This window comes from Numenius arquata, chromosome 1 (genome assembly GCF_964106895.1).
Source record: "Numenius arquata chromosome 1, bNumArq3.hap1.1, whole genome shotgun sequence".
NCBI lineage: Eukaryota > Metazoa > Chordata > Aves > Charadriiformes > Scolopacidae > Numenius > Numenius arquata.
This window is the reverse complement of record NC_133576.1, coordinates 115,606,588-115,630,737: the sequence shown is the minus strand read 5'-3', so window position 1 is coordinate 115,630,737 and position 24,150 is coordinate 115,606,588. Positions and strand designations below refer to the sequence as shown.

The 24,150-nt window shown below is 37.3% G+C and overlaps 1 protein-coding gene across 5 annotated transcripts in view; it reads left to right on the top strand.

The window, feature by feature from the left end:
- NBEA (neurobeachin) overlaps positions 1-24,150 on the top strand; it is a 512,389-nt gene that overhangs the window by 67,652 nt on the left and 420,587 nt on the right. For all 5 annotated transcript variants that reach the window (XM_074151162.1, XM_074151191.1, XM_074151181.1 and 2 more), the window contains exon 2: positions 19,717-19,948. In XM_074151162.1, coding sequence (XP_074007263.1) covers positions 19,717-19,948 — 232 coding nt within the window. The remainder of the gene's footprint in view (positions 1-19,716; positions 19,949-24,150) is intronic.

The following is a 24,150-nucleotide window of genomic DNA, read 5'->3' as shown; positions in this document are numbered from 1 at the left end:
CTTTTATTACTGCTTAGTATTTTATGCTTTTCCCTCAAAAAGGGTGTGTAAGTGCTTTTAAGATGATGCAAAACCAGTCAAATATCATTTGAGTGGTGCCTTGTATGAATTACTTCTAATTCAGTTCTTTTACTTTCTCGTTTCAATTAGGTGAATAGAACGGCGAGGGTTTTGTCTTTTTAATAAAGAAGGTGTATTAAATTTCTTTGTATTCTAATTTCTTTTCTAAAACATGATTGAGGAATATGTTAGGCATCTCCAAATATAATAACTTTAAATGAAAACTGTGATTATTTTGGAACGAAAATCTTCATTAGTAAGACATAGAAGGAATGTAATTAAAAATGGGTTCTGATTCTGTTAAAACCCTCTTTTCTTACAGCTCCCTCTGCCCACCCCCACTTTTTTTTTTCTTTAAATCAGAGATGCTTTTGTTTTTACTAATAAGTTAAGAATTTACTTCTGCTGAGTAGAGGTAAATCTTATTTAAATATTGAGAAAAATTTGTTGTAAAAATTTTTGTAGTTTGGCAGATGTTTTTAACCAAGAAGAGTACCAAGATCCACAGATTATTTCATTTGAAATTATGTTATAGTTAAGTAAATATCAAGTAGGCATAATGTTAGAGGAATAATTATACATATCTCTAAGGAATTTAATGCGATGAAGGCCTGAATTGTGATCAGTGACACAGAGTCTAGTTGGAGGCCTGTTACTTGTGATGTTCTCCAGGGTTTGCTCCCAGTTTTTTCAAGTTTTCTGATGACACAAAACTGGGAGGAGTGGCTGACACACCAGAAGGCAAGACCTGGACAGGCTGGAGAGCTGGGCGGAGAGGAACATAATAAAGTTCAACAAGGGCAAGTGTAGGGCGCTGCACTTAGGGAGGAATCCCCATGCACTGGTACAGGTAAGGGGCTGATCTGCTGGAAAGCAGCTCTGTAGAGAGGGACCTGGGAGTCCTGGTGGACAAGAAGTTGTCAATGAGTCAGCAATGTGCCCTTGTGGCCGAGAAAGCCAATGGTCTCCTGGAGTGCATCAAGAAGAGTGTGCCCAGCAGGTCAAGGGAGATTATCCTCCCCCTCTACTCTGCCCTGGTGAGGCCGCATCTGGAGTACTGGGTCCAGTTCTGAGACCCCCAGTTCAAGAAAGACCAGAAACTACTGGAGAGGGTCCAGAGGAGAGCTATGAAGATAAAGAACCGAAGCAGCTCCCTTATGAGGAAAGGCTGAGAGACCTCAGTCTGTTTAGCCTGGAGAAGGGAAGACTGAGAGGGTGTCTCATCAATGCTTATAAATATCTAAAGGTCAGGTGTCAAGAGGATGGGGCCAGACTCTCTGGGCCACAGGAATTCAGGCCACAGGAATATTTTTTTCAAAATCTGAGTCTGAGTCTTGGAGAGACCATAAGAGTGAATGTTCCTACAATGTTCCTTCCATGCTACAGTCAGCATTAGTTCAGTAAATAAGTAAGTGCAGCATCAAAACATGGATGAAATGTGAAGATGTGATGGAGTGTTTTGCTGAAAAGATGTTTTCTGTTAACCATATTTTTGATAAGCACTTCTCTTTGTTTTTTTAAGTAAACCAACTAAGGGAAAATATGTTGCTGAGAGAGGGGTAGCTTTTCTTTTTTTTTTTTTTTTTAATGTTGTTTAGGGTTTAGGGAAGGAAAGGGTTTAGTATCCTAATTCTTTATTAGTGGAATTATCCTTTCATTTAAAACTCTATTTAACAATTATGTATAAATATAGTTTATGATGGGAATTATAAATTTGGGAAAAGAGACGTTTGGGTTTGCTTACAGTGAAGTATGGAGCTCATGTTACATACTGCATTTATATTGTGTAGATATTTTGAAGAATGAGTATGTGGTGCAGTTAACATTTTTTGGAAGGTTTTTCAGGAGTCTATTTCCTCCTTATCACGTATAGAGTAATAGAAAGTCTAACTTCTTATCATATCTGCTACCCTGTATTAACTGTGCTCTCTCACAAATGCTCTCATAAATAGCCTCACAGTTATATTAGTTCTGTGAAAAACCATTTTGGTGCTTAGTACAAATAATAAAAGCAAATTAAATATTAGGAATCATTAATAAGGAAAAGATGAGTGAAACAAAGCATTTTTATGCAACTGTATAAATTAATTATATGTTCATGTTTTGAATATTGTATGAAGTTCTGGTAATTGCCAATCTCGAAAGAATGTATTAGAACTAGGAAAAAGTAAGAAGGATAAGAAGGGTGATTAAATATGGATTTCAGATTGGGAAAGAGATGACCAAGTACATTTGAGGTAGAGGTGAATAAAGGGGAGAATGTGATAGGAAGCACTTGTTCCTTGCTTTTCAAAATGCAATAACTGGAGGACTGACATTAAATCATCCTATAGCAGATATATAACAAGATATTTTTAAACAAATCATGAGGAAACTGTAGGACTCATTACTACAGGATGTTAAAGATCCAAAAAGATTAGAGTTCAGAAACTAATCAAAGAAATTACTGGAAAGAAACCCATCCACTTGTTGAAACAAAGATGTTATTTCTGGATCAAGAAATTCCTGTGTCACAAGTAGTGGGAGGCTGGAACTCCATAATAAAGAAAATTCAGTGTATGCTTATCCTGGTTTTACACTTTTTGTAGATATTTGGCATTTTGCCACTGAGGTAGGCTAGATAGACCTTCTTGCTGTTTTTATATTCTTGAACAGTCATTCAAACAGTAACACTGGACAAACACATTGGGAGAACTAGTGCAACATCGAGATAAGTAGTCAACACAGATTCACCAAAGGGAAAGTCATGTCTGACTAACCTGATAGCCTTCTATGATGGCATGACTGGTTGGATAGATGAGGCGGTGGATGTTGTCTACCTTGACTTCAGCAAGGCTTTTGACATAGTCTCCCACAGCATCCTTGTAGGTAAGCTTAGGAAGTGTGGATTAGAGGAATGGACAGTGAGGTGGATTGAAAACTGGCTGAAAGACAGAGCTCAGAGAGTGGTTATTAGGGGCACAGAATCTACTTGGAGGTCTGTAACAAGTGGAGTCCCCCAGGGGTCAGTACCGGGTCCAGTCCTCTTCAATACATTCATCAATGACTTGGATGAGGGGATGGAGTGTACCCTCAGCAAGTTTGCTGACTGACGATACAAAACTGGGAGGGGTTGATGACACGATTGGAGGGCTGTGCTGCCATACAGTGAGACCTGGACAGGCTGGAGAGTTGGGCAGAGAGGAACCTGATGTACTTCAATAAAGGCAAGTTTAGGGTGCTGCACCTGGGGAGAAATAACCCCATGCAGCAGTACAGGTTGAGGGCTGACTTGCTGGAGAGCAGCTCTGAGGAGAAAGACCTAGGAGTCCTGGTGGATAATAGGATGACCATGAGCCAGCAATGTGCCCTTGTGGCCAAGAAGGCCAATGGCATCCTGGGGTGCATCAAGAAGAGTGTGACCAGCAGGTCGAGGGAGGTTATCCTGCCCCTCTACTCTGCCCTGGTGAGGCCCCATCTGGAGTACTGTGTCCAGTTCCGGGCTCCCCAGTTCAAGAAGGACAGGCAACTGCTGGAGAGGGTACAGCAGAGGGCTACAAAGATGATTAGGGGCGTGGAGCATCTCCCTTGTGAGGAGAGGCTGAGGGACTTGGGTCTTTTTAGTCTAGAGAAGAGAAGGCTGAGGGGGGGATCTGATCAATGCTTATAAATACTTAAAGGGTGGGTGTCAAGAGGATGGGGCCAGTCTTTTTTCAGTGGTGCCCAGGGATAGGACAAGAGGAAATGGGCACAAACTTGAATATAAGAAGTTCCACCTAAACATGAGGAGGAACTTCTTTACTTTGAGGGTGGCAGAGCACTAGAATAGGCTGCCAAGGGAGATGGTGGAGTCTCCTTCTCCAGAGACATTCAAAACCTGCCTGGAAAAGTTTCTGTGCAACCTGCTCTAGGTGGACCTTTTTTGGCAGGAGAGTTGGACTAGATGATCTCCAGAGGTGCCTTCCAACCCCATGTGATTCTGTGATAACCTTGTTCTCTGTACAGGGACTTCCTAGTGCAATAATTTGGTTTCATTTCCTTATGGGTTTCACCTTTATAAAGATGGGTATATATTTTTCAAGTGCTGAGATACTTTGAGTAACCAACTAACGTCATAATACTGAGTAAAAAAAATAGGGAAGAAACACACATAGAATAAATCAAAATTTTCACTTTGATCTTGGCTGTAGGTGCATAATTGCACCTAACCCAAATTGTGTTGTCCTTGCCTCTGGATCACATAAAAAGGTGGAAAATGCAAGCAGTTTTACATAAAATGGTGTTTAGTTAGGGAAAGCCAAGCAATTAAGAGATCTAACAAGCTTGTTATATAAGGGAAACACTCTGACCACTGTTAAATTGTTTCTTATGTCTATTCATCTACCTTTCAATTTCCTCCTCAAAATTCTATTTTGTGCTTAGAGTTACATTTGACCTCTCCTATTTTGCTGTATAATTCTGGCCTTTGTTCTTGACTGTGTTATCTTTTACAAGTTCAAGAAAAGATTTCATTGAATACAAACTTCATAAGAAATTCATAAGAGGAAAAAGGCAATTAGGATGCACTTCTGGCTTTGTAAAACAACTGCAATTGCGGCCTCTGTGGCACCTCCTTTAGTGGTTGAGGTTTTATCTTTGCACAAAAAAAAAGTATTAAATCTTCAATGACAGCCAAAACCTTGTGGGAGACCATTCATAAACTGGAACGTTTATCTTACACTACCCTGACAGTTACTTAAAGAAGGAAAGGGGACAAATACTGACAAATCTGGTTGAAAAAACCTTAGTCTTACAAATGTAAGTATCAGCAATTGCCTTTATAACCATGGGTAGCTTCTTGTAAAGACTTTAAAAAAAAATCTGGATTAGAGAAGTTTAAAAAGAATTTTTAAAGCACAGTCACTGTCCTTTGTCAGTGTCACTTTTGAACACTTTTGAACACAAGAAAAATATGACAAATAGTATACCTTCTCTTGATTTTCTTGAAAAAATAAGTGTATGGAGTGGCTTTACTTGAAAATTTACACGATGATGATGAGGATTATTTAACAAACTTCAGGCTACCAAAACTGAGAAGCCACAGGAATTATATGGCCATTTATATAGAATCTTGCGGTTAATTTTCCGAACCTTGACACATTTTATTCATTTGTATGTGTAATATGATGGTATCCTGCATTTTATCACATACTAAACAACATTATGCTGTTGCAAATTATAGTACTTACTGAGAAATCATTAGTGCTTTTTGTACTAACTAATTAGATTTAGAAGTGTATTGTTATCTATAAATTAAAATTTATATGACGAAGCATTTATCAAAGAAACAACGTAATCTTTGAGGTAAAACCATGCTTACTTATACGTTTGTGCTTATTTATAAAATATACTCAACAGGCATTTCAGTCATTAACAAGAATTAGGTAGGTTTTACAGGAAGCCTTTGTTCAAGCAGTGTTAATAAGTTTAACTCAATTATAGATTATATTTTTTTTGTTGTTATTTGCTGGAATCCACATATCTATTTAATAGAAGGAATGCTGACTGGGACTTCGTCGTTTACTCTTGGCGCTTTTTTACCTAGTTACGTCACATGTAGAGAATTAGATGGAACTATATCACATTTCCAACATTTGTTTTATAATCAATACTTATTGTACAGAAATGAGCGAGGCCTTTTCACTGTGCCTAAACACTGGAATGTTTTCTCCTGTATTAACTTCTGGGGGAAAAAAAAAGGCTGTATGGTAAGTAGTTAATGCTTTTGACATCTAATTAAAATTGGGAGATTGTTGAAAATGAGTATGTTGAAATTGAATGTAGAGCTGCACAAACTGGTGGTGAGCATTGCCATTGGAAAGTTTAAAAAATACTGATACCAAAAATGTTATTGATCTAAGTGAGCAGCAGGATGTTGAAAATTAAGGGCACTTCTTTGTTCTTCCCATTAAGGTCCTGCTTTTCAGCACGGTGGAGGGTAAGACCACTACTATGCACCTCTCACTTCGGTATTGCTTGAGGTCATGTTCCTGGCATTGTGGTTCTCCTGGGCTGTCACTCTATCATTAATCGTTAATGTGAACAGGATACTCTTGACACCTATATGTATCAGTTGGAAAATGGCACTGTCATAACTAAGTTAATTGGAATTGTTCTGCTTTTAAATATTGCATACCCATGATTTATAGTTTCCAGGCTTTTTAGAGTCTTGGAGTGTTTTGTGACAAGAGGGAAATGTTTCAGTTAAAAATAAAAGCAGTTAAAGACCCTAAAGAGAATAAAAATTTAAGAGAAAGGTGGACATGAGAATAGGACACTTCAAAAATGGATTATTTAATTTTGAAATAGGTAATGGATACCTTAGGCTTAAGGAGAGGAATGCAAGTAATTCCTTTTCTTACTGAACACCAATTCCAAGAAGGGCCACCAAGATGGTCAAAGGACTGGGAAGCCTGCCAGATGAGGAAAGGCTGAGAGAATTTGGTTTATTCAGCCTTGAGAAAAGAAGGCCTAGGGGAGACGTTACCATTGTTTTCCAGTATTTAAAGGGTGGCTATAAAGAAGTTGGAGACTTCCTTTTTACAAGGAGTCACATAGAACAGACAAGGGGTAATGGGTACCCAGTTACTCCTGGGGAGATTTCGATTGGATGTGGGGAAAACATTTCATGATGAGGGCAATCAGCCATTGGAATAATCACCCCAGGGAAGTGGTGGATTCCCCATCATTGGTCACTTTTAAGATTCAGCTGGACAGGGTGCTGGGCCATCATGTCAGGTCATGCTTTTGCCAAGAAAGTTTGAACCTTGATCCTTTAGGTCACTTGTAAACTGGTGTTCTACGATTCTAATAATTTTGAATTTACAGGCCAAGGGTCAATATATGATGGCTGTTTAGAAGAAGATAGTGGGCTATGTAGATCTTTGACCTGAGGGTGTGTGGCTATTTTAATGATCTCGGCCAAAGTATGTAGGTAAAACATACACCACAGTCCTCATGGTTAGCGTCCTTTATCACATTTTTCTTCTATAATCTTCTAAATTGTGTTTCTTTGATGCACCTGGGAACCATCTCACAGACTATTCTGAAATAAAATCCACTGTTTTCCACGACTAACGTTCCATTAACTATACTTTTGCAATTTATTCTAGTCACAGAACGCATCTGTGAGTTAAAAAAAAAAAAAAAAATTTGCTTTGACAATTACATTTGAATAATAACAAATGTTGTTATCTGTGAAAATAAAAAGGAAATGTTTTTATTTACTGGAGCTTCTGTTGACTAAAATCATCTATTAGTATTTATAGGAAATGCATTCTGATCACTTCTGTATGTGAAATTGGGGAAGCAGGAGTATGTGCGTTGTAGGATATTTCAGTTGTTTTCTTTTAAAAACAGACATTGCTATCTGCACAAGCATTTTGTGTAATACAGTTAGTTGTGCAGTACAAATTAGATTAAAACCAATGTAATTATTGAAAGTTTAATGTTTGTCTTTCAGTTTTTTGATGATGTTCTCTGATATTAAACCTCTGCAAGGTTTGCTTTAGAGAGATAATATATTATTCAGACTACTTTTAAAGAAAAGTATGTATATATTGTGACTCTTGACAAAATTTGTTTGTTTGTTTTAAATCCACCATAAAGAAAATTGGTAAATGGCTGAAAAAAATAAGTAAGGGATGCTGATGACAGATTTTCCTGTGTAAGTTACAGTGGTGCAAGTGCATAGTCTTATTAGCAGAATGGGCCAGAAGAGGCGACAAAAGTAGTTGCAAAAGCCATTTATTTTCTCAGAGTACATTTGGTTTGTGACTTCAGTGCCTCTCAGTTATTTCAATTTCTTTTGCTTTTCTTCTGGCTTGGAAACAAAAGAAGTTAGGTTAAAGCAAAAACAAACCAACCAGAAAACCACAACCCCAAAGCACTATCAAAGAACTTGTTTTAAAATAGCTAGTTGTTGAAGCATGGAAATTAGAAACTTATTATATGTGTTATGAGCTTATATTGTACTTGTGTCTATTTCTTGAGCTTAAAATGAAGTTTGTGAAAGTTAAGAGAAGAGAGCCAAGAATGGGCTATGAACTATTGTAAGCAATATGAGCTAGGAATATCTGTTTTTAATACCATGTTTCATGCTTCTTATGCTGTACTCATTTATCAGCATCTTTATAGCCCACAAAAATAAATTTTGAATTTTTGCTTTCATGGGTGTGGCAAACCTAAGATACTTGGTTTTGCATATTGGAGTAAATGGTCCTTAACTGTTCTCTCTTTGGAGATAAGGAGGCCCCTTATCTAACAGGCTGATCTCCGATTAAGTCTAGATCGGAAGGAATGTATAAGAACTGAACTAGAGAAAGTGAAAACAAGTTGGTGCTGTTAGTTCCAAGCTTGAGAATAATTTTGATTTTACTTCCCTGAAAATAAACCTGCAAGTTCTGTTTCTTACTCTTTGAGTATTCAGATTCAACATCTTGAACTAAAAGCTCATGTGTTGCTGTGGCCCGAAAAGGTCTGTTGGAGGCTGGTATAATAAATGGGAAGAGAATCTCCTCCTAGTGACACAGCAACACTAGATCAGGAGGATGACTTCTGGTTTTGTGTTTTGGGTGTAGTACTTGTGTAAAATGCCTTTATTGGTCTTCATTTCTGTCAGAAGTCATTGGATTGCTCTTCCAGCTCTCCAAATGGATAAAATTTTTCCTGTGTTGCACTTTAAAACTCTCTTCTTGCATTCCTTCTAAGGTAGGACTTTTTCTTTCAAGGAGTTAGTCTTGTGCTAATGAAGCTTTATGAGGACAGACATATGAACTTTATTAGACTAATTTCTGTCCTACCCTGAAACCAAGCATTCTTTACAGTTATGTAAAGAATGGCTACAGAACTTTGTGCCAAATAGCCCACTCCAAGCCTCAGTGATATTTAGAAAAGGTCTGGCTTTGTCAAGTGTGTGCTTAAGAAAGCAGGAGAGAAAAGGAGTTGAAATTTTCTCGTAGCAAACTATTAAGTCTAAATGTTAACTCTGTAGGTTATACAGATTTGTGGTGTATCTGAGCATAATAGATCCTTGTCTTGATAAATCATATGTGTACTTGACTGCATTTGATCTACCGTTGTTTTTGATGCTTTGGTTTAATGCACACTTGCATTAGAATCATAGAATCATAGAATGGTTAGAGTTGGAAGGGACCTTAAAGATCATGGAGTTCCAACCCCCTGCCATGGGCGAGGACACCTCCCACTAGAGCAGGTTGCTCAAAGCCCCATCCAGCCTGGCCTTGAACACTTCCAGGGATGGGGCATCCACAACTTCCCTGGGCAACCTGTTCCAGTGCCTCACCACCCTCACAGTAAAGAATTTCTTTCTGGTATCTAGTCTAAATCTCCCCTCTTCCAATTTAAAACCACTACCCCTTGTCCTGTCACTACACTTCCTGACAAAGAGTCCCTTTCTGGCTCTCCTGTAGGCTCCCTTCAGATATTGGAAGGCTGCTATGAGGTCTCCCCGGAGCCTTCTCGTCTCCAGGCTGAACAACCCCAGCTCTCTCAGCCTGTCTTCATAGGAGAGGTGCTCCATCCCTCTGATCATCTTCGTGGCCCTCCGCTGGACCCATTCCAACAGGTCCATGTCCTTCCTGTGTTGAGGACTCCAGAGCTGGACACAGTACTCCAGGTGGGGTCTCACGAGCGCAGAGTAGAGGGGTAGAATCACCTCCCGCGACCTGCTGGCCACACTTCTTTTGATGCAGCCCAGGATGCGGTTGGCTTTCTGGGCTGCCAGTGCGCACTGCCGGCTCATGTTGAGCTTCTCATCCACGAGCACTCCCAAGTCCTTCTCCTCAGGGCTGCTCTCCAGCCATTCTCCGCCCAACCTGTATTTGTGCCTGGGATTGCCATGTCCCAGGTGCAGGACCCTGCACTTGGCTTGGTTGAACTTCATGCGATTTGCACGAGCCCACCTCTGAAGCCTGTCCAGGTCCCTCTGGATGGCATCTCTTCCCTCCAGCGTGTCGACCACGCCACCGAGCTTGGTGTCATCGGCAAACTTGCTGAGGGTGCACTCTATCCCACTGTCCATGCCTCCGACAAAGATGTTAAATAGCACTGGTCCCAGTACCGACCCCTGAGGAACACCACTCGTCACTGGCTGCCACTTGGACATTGAGCCATTGACCACAGCCCTTTGAGTGTGGCCATCCAGCCAGTTCCTTATCCACTGAGTGGCCCATCCATCGAATCCATGTCTTTCCAGTTTTGAGACCAGGATGTCATGTGGGACAGTGTCAAATGCTTTGCATAAGTCCAGGTAGATGACGTCTGTTGCTCTGCCCTTGTCCACCAAGCCTGTGGCAGTATCATAAAAGGCCACCAAATTTGTCAGGCACGATTTGCCCTTGGTGAAGCCGTGTTGGCTGTCTCCAATCACCTCCTTATTTTCCATGTGCCTTAGCAGAGATTCCAGGAGGATCTGCTCCATGATCTTGCCAGGCACAGAGGTGAGGCTGACTGGCCCATAGTTTCCTGGGTCTTCCTTTTTTTCCTTTTTTGAATATGGGGGTTATGTTCCCCTTTTTCCAGTCAGCGGGAACTTCCCCAGATTGCCACAGTTTCTCAAATATGATGGAAAGCAGCTTAGCAACTTCGTCTGACAGCTCTCTCAGGACCCCTGGTTGGATTTCATCAGGTCCCATGGACTTATGCACCTTCAGGTTCCTTAAGAGGTCTCGAACCTGATCTTCTCCTACTGTGGGCAGTTCTTCATTTGCAGAGCCCCTGTTTTTGCCTTCTGTGACTTGGGCAGTGTGGTTAGAGCCCTTGCCGGTGAAGACTGAGGCAAAAAAGTCGTTCAGTAGCTCAGCCTTATCCATATCCTGGGTGGCCTGGTCTCCCATTTCCTTCTGGAGAGGGCCCGCAACTTCCCTAGTCTTGCCTTTATCCCTGACATATCTTTAGAAGTTTTTCTTATTGTCTTTGACGTCCCTGGCTAGATTTAGTTCTGTATTACTACACAGAATAGGGTATAGCAGTGTACCTGTGATTCTAATTTTAAGGTGTTCTCAAAAATACCTCTGAAATTTTTTTTCTCTTGATTTGGCTTTTAAATCTCTGCCCCATTCAGAATGGCAGTCCTGTGCCTGGACTTTTTTTTTTTTCCATTTAAACACCTTTGGTATTTTAATTATTGAATTTCAATTTTATATTTATATTATAAGAGGCATAAGTTAATACAACTCAGCTAATCTGGTCTGGATAATTGTGTGTTATATATATTAACACAATTCTGATGTACTGCAGAACTAAAGCATTCTTACTATAACAAATATAGTTCAAACCATTCCTTGACGTTGTGTTCTTTGTAAACTAAATAATAGACTGTCATTTCCATCCATCAGGGGCTTGTGGTTTTTTTTTTTTTTTTTTTTTTTTGCCATGAAGTTTCAGCCAAAAAATTTCAGCACTTCATCATGATAAAAAATCAGACACTCATCAGGACTCAGTACAGGGGACAGGTTTGCTGAGCAGCGTAATTTTTTTCCCCCTCTTTCTTGCATCAAAGTAGCTTATAATTTTGATACTATGAATCAGTGAAGAGAGTCTGGTACAATATCTCAAGACACATGTAACTTAGTTTAAATACACGGGAACCTTTTTTTCTTAGGTACATTTCCTTTAAAGGTGTTTCTTTAGGACAGCTTGCTGAAGTGACTTAATGTTACCATTGCCATTACTTAAGCATTACCATTATCTTTAGAGAAGTATTGACAACTGCTATTTTGCAGTGCTTATCAAATGAGCAAACATTTCTTCTGGGACTTGGGGAGTACTGGAATCATAGGGCTGGACTGAATGAGTCTCGACAGACGTATACCTTGTGTCTGTTACCTATCTATAATTACACATTCTAACATGTGCTTGCTTTCTTTGGAAAACCCTCCAGAGATGAAAGTTCACACCGTGTATTAGAGCTGCATTGTGCCAGTTTGCCATGTGATACTGCAGGATGATTGTTTAGATAACTATAACTTTTTTTTAAATAAAGCATCAATAGTGCCTAGTAAACCTGCATGTTTTTATTTTTTTTTTTTTTTTTTTTTTTTTACAACAAAGGCAGTTTCAGTTTGACAATTGCCAGCTTTGTTCTTTCACTGTAGAAAATCTTACTGCTGGTGCCACTGATGTTATTTAGAACTGTCCTCTCAGAAATTAAAGGAAAGTAGACAGCTCTTGTGATGATTTTTACTGTTTCTTCCTGGTTTATGTCCCAAGGAAGCTTATGTCCTGAGGCAGGTAACAATGACAACAGGACATTGGTAAGTACAAAGTTAATCTTCATTGCTTGTAGAGCCTTTGTTCTTTCACAATTTACATTATCTTCCAGGCATTTCAGATAATTTTTTAACGATTCTCTGAATGCTTGGAAAAAAGATCTGAAATCTAAAAAAAGAGGAAAGCCTGCAGGTATTATCAAAACTATTAACTTGCAGAAAATGACTTTAGGATGAGGAAGAGCATGGTAAAATGTGTTCCCTGTATAATAATGGTGTAATATGCAGGCATGCTTGAAATGGGGAATAAATATGCTTTATAGTGTATTCAGAAAATCTGGGGTTTTATGTTCTGAGACAAACACTGAAGTGTGATGTCTTAAAAGAACTCAGCAGGCCATGCTCAAGGTTAGTTGGGCTCGTACTCTTAAGCAAAGTTTGCTGTATCCGATAGTGGTTTGACACTGTGTAATTTACAGTTTTTTCCCCTTCAGCGCTTTGCGAAGATCACTTATACAAGATTCATTAGAGTTTACTGAATTGAGCAGTACTGCTCAGTGGGCAAAACTGTGAAGTAAATTTGAGGACAGAAGCCAAAAGTTTTAAATCATGGTGGGCTGATCCTGGCTAGTAAATAAGCACCCACTAACTTACCTGCTACCACACCCCGCCCTCCCCGCAGTGCAATGGGAAAGAGAATCAGAAGAGCAAAAGCAAGAAAAACCTCAAGGGCTGAAATAAAGGCAGTTAAATAAGTGTGTGTGGAGGGCTAACAAGTGATGCAAAGGCAATGACTTTCTACCTCCCACAAGCAGACTGATGCCCAGCTGGTCTTTGTATAACCCCTAGTTTGGAAAGGCTACCCCACAGTGTTCTTGCTGAGATATTCCAGTATTCTTGGAATATCCCTTTGGGGTCAGCTGTCCTGGCTGTGTCCCCTCCCAACCTGTTGCCCACATGGGCTGCCATGAAGAAAATTAACTCCATTCCAGCCAGAGGCCCCTTCTCCCTCAAAAGAAAATACAAGAAATTAAAGGTAAATCTTTCACTGAAATATTTTTAAGCTTGCATAATTACAAGCTCGTGCTTGAAAGTACCACAAGTGAAGTTGAATGTGTTACTTCATTCATATTTTCTCAGCAGGTACAAAGGACATTTAAATTATTTTATTTTCTCGAAATACTTTAAAATTTTCAATAAACTTATTAGGTAGCATTCCCTTAGTGGCCCACTGCCTTGTGCGTACTGTACATTATTCAGGATAAAAATCTTTTGAAGCTAAAATGAATGAAGGCTCCTTTAAAAAGGGTACAGTAATGTGGAGAATTACGTACTGTTGCAATGATTCACATGAGAATCAGTCTTCTTACTGCTGTTGTTTGGTTATAAACCATACTGTGAGCACACTGGGTAAGATTAGTCTGACATAACTTTAGATGTGCCTGTCTGAACTAGTTTTCCTTTTATAGTCAGTGAAAAGTATTACATTCCCAGCGAAAGATTTATTTAATCTTAATGTCGTATCTAAAACCAGTGAGATGAATCACTTCCCAGAAGCGCCTTTTACTTTCCATTGTTGGAAAGAGAATTTTGACAATTACCCCAGATACACATACCTGTAATCCAGATCTCTAAAGAAATCTATTCATCAATCAAACGTTTTGAAAAAAAAAAAAAAACCACACACACACACACAAAAACCCAAAACCAACCAACCAAACAAAAAACAATCCAAAAAACCCAAGATAAAATCGCCTGATGTACCAGTTATGGAAAATACCCCTTTAAGGCTTTTTAACTTGTGTTTTTCTCTGTAGTCATATTGACACATTTAGGTTAAAAAGTACATTTGATCAGCACACATACTGGTCACTGAGAAGTTTTAATTTCTTTCATTTAGCATTCTAAACACTTTTGCCTAAAGAAATCTTCATTCATGCAGCCAAAGAAGAATCTTCCTTAAAGCCTGAATGAAATTGTTTAGGAATTTAATAGTTTAGTTAGTGACCAGAAAATAGTAACTTGGTTTTTTTCTGCATGCATCCACCACCACTTTTGTTGGACTACTGTTTTAATGCTTGAAGTGGAGTCTTGTCATTCTTTCTTTAGCAGAATGCAGTCATTTTTTGTATTTGACCAAAAAAAATACCAGCTGCCTCTATAATATCTTTTTGCGTTTCACAGTTCTTAAGATCCTTATGCTTAGCAGTTGTTTGGTGGTTTGTTTTGTTTTTTTAAATCACAGATGAAATTTTGTTGAAAAATCTTCATACCTTCAGGGGTTTTTTTATACTATCTTCCTAGAATAAGATCGGCCCTCTTTCTTTGAATTTTTTGCCATTCAGTAGCATTGCCATCCTGATGTTCCATTTCTTTATTTCTTGTAAGATTGACTGCCATCTTTCCTTTCCTTCTGAGTTCATTTGGTGGATTTTCAAGTCAAGAAGCCATCTATTGTTGGAGAAAAGGGGACTGAGGGAGATGTCGTTGCTCTCTGCAGGTTCTTGAGGAGGGGAAGTGGAGAAGGGGGTGCTGATCTCTTCTCCTGGGTATCCAGTGATCGAATGTGTGAGAGTGGTTCAAAGCTGCATCAGATGAGGTTCAGACTTGACATTAGGAAACATTTCTTTACCAAGACGGTAAGAGGGTGATTAAACTGGAACAGGCTTCCCAGAGAAGCAGTTAATGTCCCAAGGCTGTCAGTGTTTAATAGGCATTTACCTTTAATAATATACTTTAATTTCTGGCCAGTCCTGAATTGGTCAGGCAGTCGGACTAGATGGTTGTTGTAGGTCCCTTCCAACTGAAATCTCCTCCCCTTCCCTCCCCTCTCCATCCATTCTTCAGAGCTTGATTTGAAGAATCTGCTTCTGAAGGCTTCTGATTTTTCACAAGTAATTAATTTCATTCCAGATGTTCAGCAGCACATATTTTACTCTATTTTGACAACTGAACACTATCAGGCATATGTAGACAACTTCTCTATTTGGGGGGAGTATTTAATCTCTGTCCTAGATCAAAAGGACATAAAAGACCAGCCTAAGTTCTGTATAGATATTTCAGTTTAAGAAGAAACGCTTTTATTGCATAGCATAATAAATGGCAGAAGCTTACTGAGGAATGGCCATAGTATTAAAAAAAAGAGATTCCGAGCAGTGCAGCTGCTTTTGAGGATGGTGGTGTAGTTTAAGATTCTTGGAGCAATTTGCAAGGAGTGTCAACCTGTCATTGTAAACAACCTCAGGATAGGGAAGATAGCCTAATTTGCTTATAACTGCCAGTTCAGTATGTCTTCAGGAGAGTTATGTTTGTTGGCCATATTCATCTGACTTGGAACCATGATCAAAAACATTAAGTTTGCTGCTTCATTTCTTACAGCTGTGACTGATGCAGAATAGTTGAAAGGTGATACATGAGCTTGACAATGTACAAGCAATAATTCAAGATACTTAATCACAGTGAAAGCATGGTCTTTACTGAATATTAAATGTTCACTTGAAGAATGCAAATTAAGACTGAGTGTTTGACTTAAAAGGTTGTATTTGAGATCTATGATATGGAAAGAGCACTGATTTATGCTATGGTATACAGGCTCCTGTAAGGATTGTTATCTTAGTGTTCATATAGTACTCTAGCTGAAATTTGTCTTACTACAGAACTCTTCCACATTATATTAAAAATAAGTTACTTTATGGCAGTGTGACTTAACTTGTTTGTGTGTGGTATTGGATCCAGAATTGTACCCAAGTTATAAAGTTGCAAGTTCGTGATGAATTTTTACAGTTGCCTGCTGACAGTTTTTAATGTGGCATAGTTATTTGAAGCAGTACTCACAGAGACTCCCAAGATCTCTTTTCTGGCTGATAATAGTTTGTACATATAGATAAAACTATAATAATGTGGTATTACTTTGCATTTAGTGACTTTGAACTCTTCTTGTATGTTGTTGCCTGGCCACTTGATATCAGAAAAATCTTTGCAGCTCTCAGTAGTTGGTGTTTTTTAACTACATTTAATGATTTTTGGCTCTTCAGCAAGCTTTGTCCTTCCATTTGTATCCGCACTTGTTACCAGTTCATTATCGCTGTGGTTCTCCAATGATAGCCTCCCTATGTTGTGAAGACTGACTGGTTATTTCTCTTTACCTACTGTCTTTTGCGTGGGAAATGCAGGTGTAGAAATGTTGTTAGAGAATGCTGCTTTTTTATTATTATTATTATTATAGTGAATGTTCTACTTCTTTTCTTGGTTGAATTATATTTTACTTTTTGCATTTTAAAGCAGAGGTGGTTACTTTATATTACTTTTGAACACAATTTAACCATGGTCATTTATTTCTGTATAATCACTTAATTTTTCTTTAGATTTTTCTTGTCTTCTGGGACTTCTTTTTATCATGACTGCTAATATTTTAATTTATGTTGATTTTTAGGATAACTACCTTAAAAAAGTAACCCTCCTCTCACCTTCTTATGTTTTTGCCACCACTGTTAATTGGTTCATTAATTTGTTTCCTTTATTGAGGAAGTTGATTTTAATGATAATTATGTTCATTATTAGTGGCTAAAATATGCTTAAACTGCAGTTAAGGGCAAATTAATTACATTTTAATGTTTTCTTTGGTGAAATAAGCAGTCACTCTGATGGACTATAAATTTCTTGCTGCCAAATGGGCAAGTAAAAGAACTGTAGTACCTACTGGGTAGTCCATAGCCCGGTAGAAGATTCTCCATAAAACGAATCTTATTAGCATTCCATGTATTTTTGATGCCGATTGGCTGAGATCTTTTATATATACAGGCAGCTTGGTTTTAATAGTACTCAGTCCCATCACTTCAAACTGATAGTGAGCTCTGTTTCAGCCTGTTTTAAATGTTATGTATTAGAATATTAATTTACATTAGCAAGCAAATACAGTTTGAATTATTTTAGTCTGTTGTGAATTATTTTAGTCTGTTTTAATCATTCTGTGTTAGTTTGTTAATTTACATTAACAAGAATTTTACAATTAATAGTGTTTGAGGAAAGGGGGATCAGTCTGTATTGAACCTCTGCGTTCCAACTGAGGTATTATTAGTTTTTTCCTTGTTTTTAGGTCCATCTGTTATTGAAAACAAATGGTGGGATTCATCTCACCTAGATTTTGTGTCTGAAAGTTGCATATCTAAATATTATCATAGAATTGTTGAGGTTGGAAGGGATCTCGGGAAGTTCTCTGATCCAACACACCTGTACAAGTGGGGCCGACTAGAGCCAGTTGTCCAGGTCTGTGTCCAGACAGCTTTTAAGTGTATGGAGACTCCACAAATGTGATTTCTCATCCTCGGTTTCCTGCATGGAAAGACATAGAAGTAGATACTTCCAGAAGGTCTTCATTTCATCTTAGAATAAGCTTCAGGAGAGTTCAATTGAATGTCTTCTACAGGTGCCTGTTTTACTTCTGTGTGTTTTTAACATAATCTCAGAGAGGCTCCTCCAAGTGGACAGAGATCTGAAAAAACAACCCAGATTGCTGGTGAAGTGTGCACCAATTACGGCTGTTTTCAGAAACAGAAACTCCACCTGGGTTTCTAGAAAAGTGGAGTGTTTTCCTCTGTAAAATTATTTGATGATTCTAAAGAATGACCATAGAAATACTGTGCTCCTAATATTGATCAGTTTTTTGCCTGCCCTTGCCCCACATTATGTGTTTACAGAATATGCAAATGTGTGATCTGCAGTCAGAAGTCAGAAACTAAAAACTAATCATAATTAGGATAATAGTTTTATTTGAATGTAATTAAATATGTCAGGAGAACTAAGGAGGTAGTCAGTTTATATATTTAGTATATTAGAAGCTTTTATGTTAGAAAATTATAAATTGATTATTAGCAGTTAATTGATAGAGAAAAAAGTAATTTGTAAGTGGATAAAAATTTTTAATTAGAGTAGAAGCCAAAGGTAGTCCTTGCTTAGCGGTATTAGTTATGTCTGAAGATTGAGTCTGAAAGAAGACTTTGACTATTTGGATAGGTTTGACCACCAAAAAAAGTTTGATTAGTAATTCTGCTTGCGTCTTGTTTGGAGTTTAATTTAAAGATAATACCAACTGTTTTTACATAGACTATGAAATAGCTTTCTGTTAAAAGTTGTTGTCTAAACTATGCACTTATAAGAGATTAATTCTTTGAATATCTTAATTTAAAACATATTATTGCACTTTTAATTCTATAACTTCCTGAAACAAATATAAAAGAATGTGTTAAAATTATTTTAGAATTAATTTATTCTGTTCTTTGCCTTTCTGAATAAGGTAATATATTTGCAGTTACTGAAATTTAATATTGGTGCTTTCAAAATTCTTCAAGGTTATACTACGATGAAGTACAATGCATGAGTCAGGCTTTGTTTCCTTTAAAATTGAAAGATGTTCCTGCCATTAAGAGAGGATTACTTTTTAAAACTAAGTTTCATATTCTCTTCAGTAAGGTGTTTTGAGTTCATCTTTTTTAAGTTACTCAAGTGACTAATTGAGCTTGGTGGATTTCATCCCTTAAGATATACTTGGTATTGATTATATCTTTTGCAAATTGTTGCTTTTTTTTTTTTTTTTTTTTTTGTCTCCCTCCTAAAACGTGCCTGGTGGTTGTGCTATTTAATTGGAACTCAGGACATTGGCTAGCACTTCGCAAGTATCTGGGTAGATAGGAGTCAGGCTGTGATTTCATCAGTGGCTGCTGTTAAATCACTTTTCATCTGAGTACTAGTTCCTCCCCCTTGCACCAGCAGTAGGTTTCCTTGGCCACACGGTGAATTGATCTGTGGTATAATTAAGCAAGTTTTCTGTGTCTGCTGTGGTGCAGAGCAGATCACAGATTCTTTTTCTGAGCGTGACAGCATGTCTATTTTGGTGGTACAATGGAAAGGGCAGTAAGGTCTTGCAAACATGTAACTAAGGAAAAAACGTTGCTTTATATCAGAAGAAAACATAGCAAAGTTATTTTCAGTGTCTTCTTTATTTCTGAGAAGGCAAATTTCCTTTCAGAGAGCTGTAGGAAAGCTTCAATTGCCTTTGACCTTTCCAGGTTCTGCAGCTTCTGTACTATACTCACTGGTCTAGACTACCATTTCAATTAATTTATAGGAAAGAATATGTCAAATATATTTTGATTTTATTTGATGAAAGTGCTGTATTCAGCACTTTGTCAAAATTGAAGGTAATATTTTATGATACGTATATTTTGTACAAGCTGTGTTTTGCATAGCATGATCGTTAATTTGCTGCTTTATGGATTATAGCTGTGAGTTTCCCTGTCAAATTTACTTCTCTCATCATGCAAAAAGTATTCAGTATTGGTCATGATGGAGATAGGAAAGACACTAAACTATGTATTTCAGATTGTAATGCTGTTCTTGTTTTCTTTTGTAGCTGGTTGGTGGCGAATTTGATCTAGAGATGAACTTTATAATCCAGGATGCAGAGAGCATTACGTGCATGTCAGAGCTTTTGGAGCACTGTGATGTAACGTGCCAGGCAGAAATCTGGAGTATGTTCACAGCCATTCTACGTAAAAGTGTCCGCAATTTACAGACTAGTACGGAAGTTGGCTTAATTGAACAGGTACTGCTGAAGATGAGTACTGTGGACGACATGATTGCAGGTATAAATAGCCAACTGATAAAATAATTATTGCATTCTTGAACTATCAACGTTTTGTGATTATGGAAGGGTTTGGTATGTCTTGGTTTTTACTTAATATGCTATTTTGGTTAGTACTGCTGTTGAGTCAGAAGTACGTTTTTATCAATTTTGGAAAAATTACAAAAATATATTCTTAGCTTAAAATAATAAATACATTGTTTAAAATAACTACCTGTTAGTTTATCTGAGAAGATGATGTTATTTTAGTGACCAAAAAAAGCAATTTTGAACACAAATAAGACAGTACATGTTAGCCTTCTTAACTGTCAAGGTAACATTTTAGTTTAAGTGCATTGATCGTTTTGAATTATTCAGATGTTAGAATTGTTATTATGATCCACTTTAAACATATCGTACAACTCGCAGCATATCAGAAATTAATCATAACTTAGAATGCTGGACATTTGGATTATATTAAACAGTCACTTCACAATGTATACCTGTGCTCCCTGTAATATCTCTTTGGTTTTTATAGATATGGTTTTTAACATCCTATAATTTTTTACAGCATTAAAAAAATTAGCATACTTTGTTCACTTCCTGAAAATAAATGATGAAGTTGTTGCACAGCTAAGGTTTTCAGAGTACTTTTGAAGGAGTTTGATATTCCATACTACATCCTTTCAGTAGTAGGGTCCAGATTGTAATCTTGAATTGGTTAGAGGAGCAGGTTATGACATTTAAATATGGCAGCTGAGAGCTACGTATGATTACTATTTATCTACTTATTTTTCTTGGGGAGAAACTTGAGCCAAGCAGTTTCTTTCAACTCAGTGTGAAAGTAGTTCTTAATTTTGATATAGTTTGTGACTGATAATAGGATACTTAAATTGTGAGGCATTATCGAAAGATTGAAGAGGTTTGTCTTCCATAATTCTAAGATTTTAGTTTATGATCTGATTCCTGACATGTATATAAGCTTTGGGGAACAGTAAACCAGCAAGGATTCCAGACCAGAAACAAGAGGAGGATAACAGCAGCAAGAAAACTGGATTATTCAGGAATTGTTTTGTCCTTGGCTTTTTTTTCAGTATAATGGTGTCTGTAATATTAAGTATTCAAAAAAGCTACATTCTGTATTTCAAGGCAAGTCTTAGCAAACACTTTGTTGATTAGAAATGTATATGTAAATGCTAAAACCAGAGGTGTTATACCAAATATTGTACTGCGAGATTCAGATTGAAGTATAACAGATAAATAGATTCACAAACTAACGTTTTTCACTAAGTATGGGGTTTTTATGACAGGAATATGTCAGAATAGTATAAGGGCAAAGATGTTGTTTTACTCCACGTTAAATACAAGATATTAGTTGTTGAAAACAAACATTTCTATCTTGAAGTTTTTCAGGTTTTCAGTCATGGAAATAAGGTGCTTACATATATGAATAAAATTTGTCCAATTTGAGTTCCCCTGAATAGTATCTGTATATGACATATATATCTGTAATGATGTCCCCATTAGAAAGAAATTTTTTAAAATGTTTAGCTAATTGTAGAAGTCAGAAATCAAGAGTATAAGACCGGGTTTTAGGAGCATTTGGGAATTGAAAATCACTCTGAATTTACAACTATTAATCTAAGCCAGGGGTAGTACATTAATAAAAAAAACTAGTGGAGCCTCTACCCCACTACTCTTTTTCTGAGAGTGGTCACACAGTAGTTCAGAAAGAGACCTTCTGCAGAAAAAAACCACCAGTAAGCTTGCTCTTCTGTATACTTACATGGACAAAGATAGCATGTACTTAATTTAAAATCAAAACTAAAAATTAGAATTGTCGTGTAATTTTAGCTCTGCAATGCGTGTCAAATTATCTGAATAGTCTTCTATATATTATGAGCAGGAATTTAGTAGAATCACACTTTGTAGGGTCTTTCACTGATAACTGTAAATACATGAGAATGTGGTGGTTTTGAGAATTTTTTTTTGACAATTAGCTGGAAGCAACCAAACCGTCATTTTGCTTTTATGTCTTGATTTCTGCAAGCACTTCACCACCCTTTTATAAATGGCAACACTGTTGGTAATAAGTCAGAAGTAATAAATATGGTCATGTCATAACTAATTCAATGGTAAGCGCTTGATGGCAAAATCAGTGACAACTAATGCAGTGTCTGTGTTGCCTAATCTGCTATGTAGATGTTGAGGTCTTAATTGACATAAGTTAAATATAGAACTGCTTTGCCCCAAATGTTTCTATGGACTTTCCAAACCCAGAGAATAAAGTAAGAAATTCTGTGGCAAAATGATTTTTAACATTCAGGGAGGATGTTTTGAACAAGAGCTGTGTTTGTGCTTAGTCCTAGGAAGTTAGTACCACTTTCTTCCCAAAACAGTTGCCAGTACGCTGTCAGCCCAATGTTTTGCAATTGGCTTTTATCACCTGTAAAGGGTACAGATTTTCTGGTTTTTAATTTGTTTATTTTGGGAGCTGTTTGTTTGGTTTTAGGTCATCTCACTTGTTCCTTTGTGAAATGCTGTGATTAGACCTAGATAAGGTTTAAATAGACAAGACAGGCATAATATCTGTTTTATGTTCTGACAGCACGCTTGCAGGACCAGTCTGAGTCTGAAGCCACTCTTCTCTGGTTTTATGAAAGTAAGACAACAGCAAATAAACATATACACAGTCTTTGGCAGTGAGAAGAACTTAGCTGTCTGTTTAGAGGAATGCTATCAGATTCATGAGGCTTCTCAGCACTTTAAGTATCTCACTTCTTAAGATTTTGTATATTCAAGCTTAATCACCGTGCAAGTCTCAACTGCAATCCAAATGGGATCATTGCCACTTGTATTCCAATTTGCTTTCCAGAAGCATCACCTGTCAGAAGTCATCTTTGTACTGTGATAATCTGTTATATTAAGATAGGGGATGGTCAGCCATTTTATCAATGGTTAAGGGGAAAAGATTATATTAAAATACTTGCATAGGCAATTGGCACTATTTTTTTTTTTTTAACAGCTGGATAGGATCTTCCTTGAGGGATTCACTTTTTAGAGTTCTGTATTTGCAGGTGATGAGTAGTGAAGCAGATCATCTGCTCTTTGGGGCTCTTTGGGATAGTGTGTCTGTAGTACCTTCAGAGAAGTCTGAATGGTGGATGAGAAAGTAGCCTGAACTCATACAGAGTGGGTATGTCTCCCTTGAGCCCTGTTTTATTTCCTGCAGTTCTGTTGTGATGCTGTAGGTAATTGTTCTAAAATTGCTGGAACTGAATTCTTAAGCACTGAAACAGTTCCTAGTTTTTAAGCAAAAATGTTAGGCTTTGACTGCTCTGTCATTAATGGGCTGTTAAAAAGCATTTCTCCAACTAGTTCCATAAGAAAAACTGCAAAATTATCACATACTCTACTGCCCAACCTGTAGAAAGTAATTTACTTCACCAACAGAGTTAAAATTCACAATTTCATGTCTGTCTCTTATTAAAAGGTTAAGGAGGCATGAGGGTAGTTTTCCTGAAGTTGCATTTCCAATGCTGTTTAATATGTCTTTTAAAGTTAATGCCATACCATTCATTTTGATATATGCTCATTGTTACTTGAAAGACAGGCAGGGTCTTTTACCATTGTATTTTCATATTAAACAACTGAATTAAGGATTCCCTTAATGGTTCTGGTTGATTTATAGATCATATACAGACTGCTTAGTATGAAAATTTTCAGAAGGTGCCATTAACAGAAATAAAATCTGTTGCATTCACTGCATTTCAGAAATGCATTAAAAATGAGAAACGGTGCCTGTTTTCTCCTTCTGGATTTAGTATTATTTTACACAATCTTGTTTCTGAAATGAGATCATAGATACCAGTTATATATGTGATCTTATTTAATATTAAAAAAATGAAGTAAACATTAAATAAATCCCATTTTGGTATGGTTTGTGACCTTTATACAATTATAAATGAGTGGATTATTAGGCTTTATAAATCAGATGTGGACTGAGTCTCTTATATGAGATTTCTAATAAGTATGAATAAAGTTATGTAATGGAGTACAGTTCTTTTTAAATCTTTTTATATATTGAAACAAGAAACAAACCTTCCTTAGAGGTGTTTAGAGCAATATTTCTCATTAGCATTAAGTGCTTTGACTTCCACAGATGTTCTTTGCTTTATGTTTACTTGTTACCTCCTGGGCTTCAATTTTTCAGGTCTTTGTTTT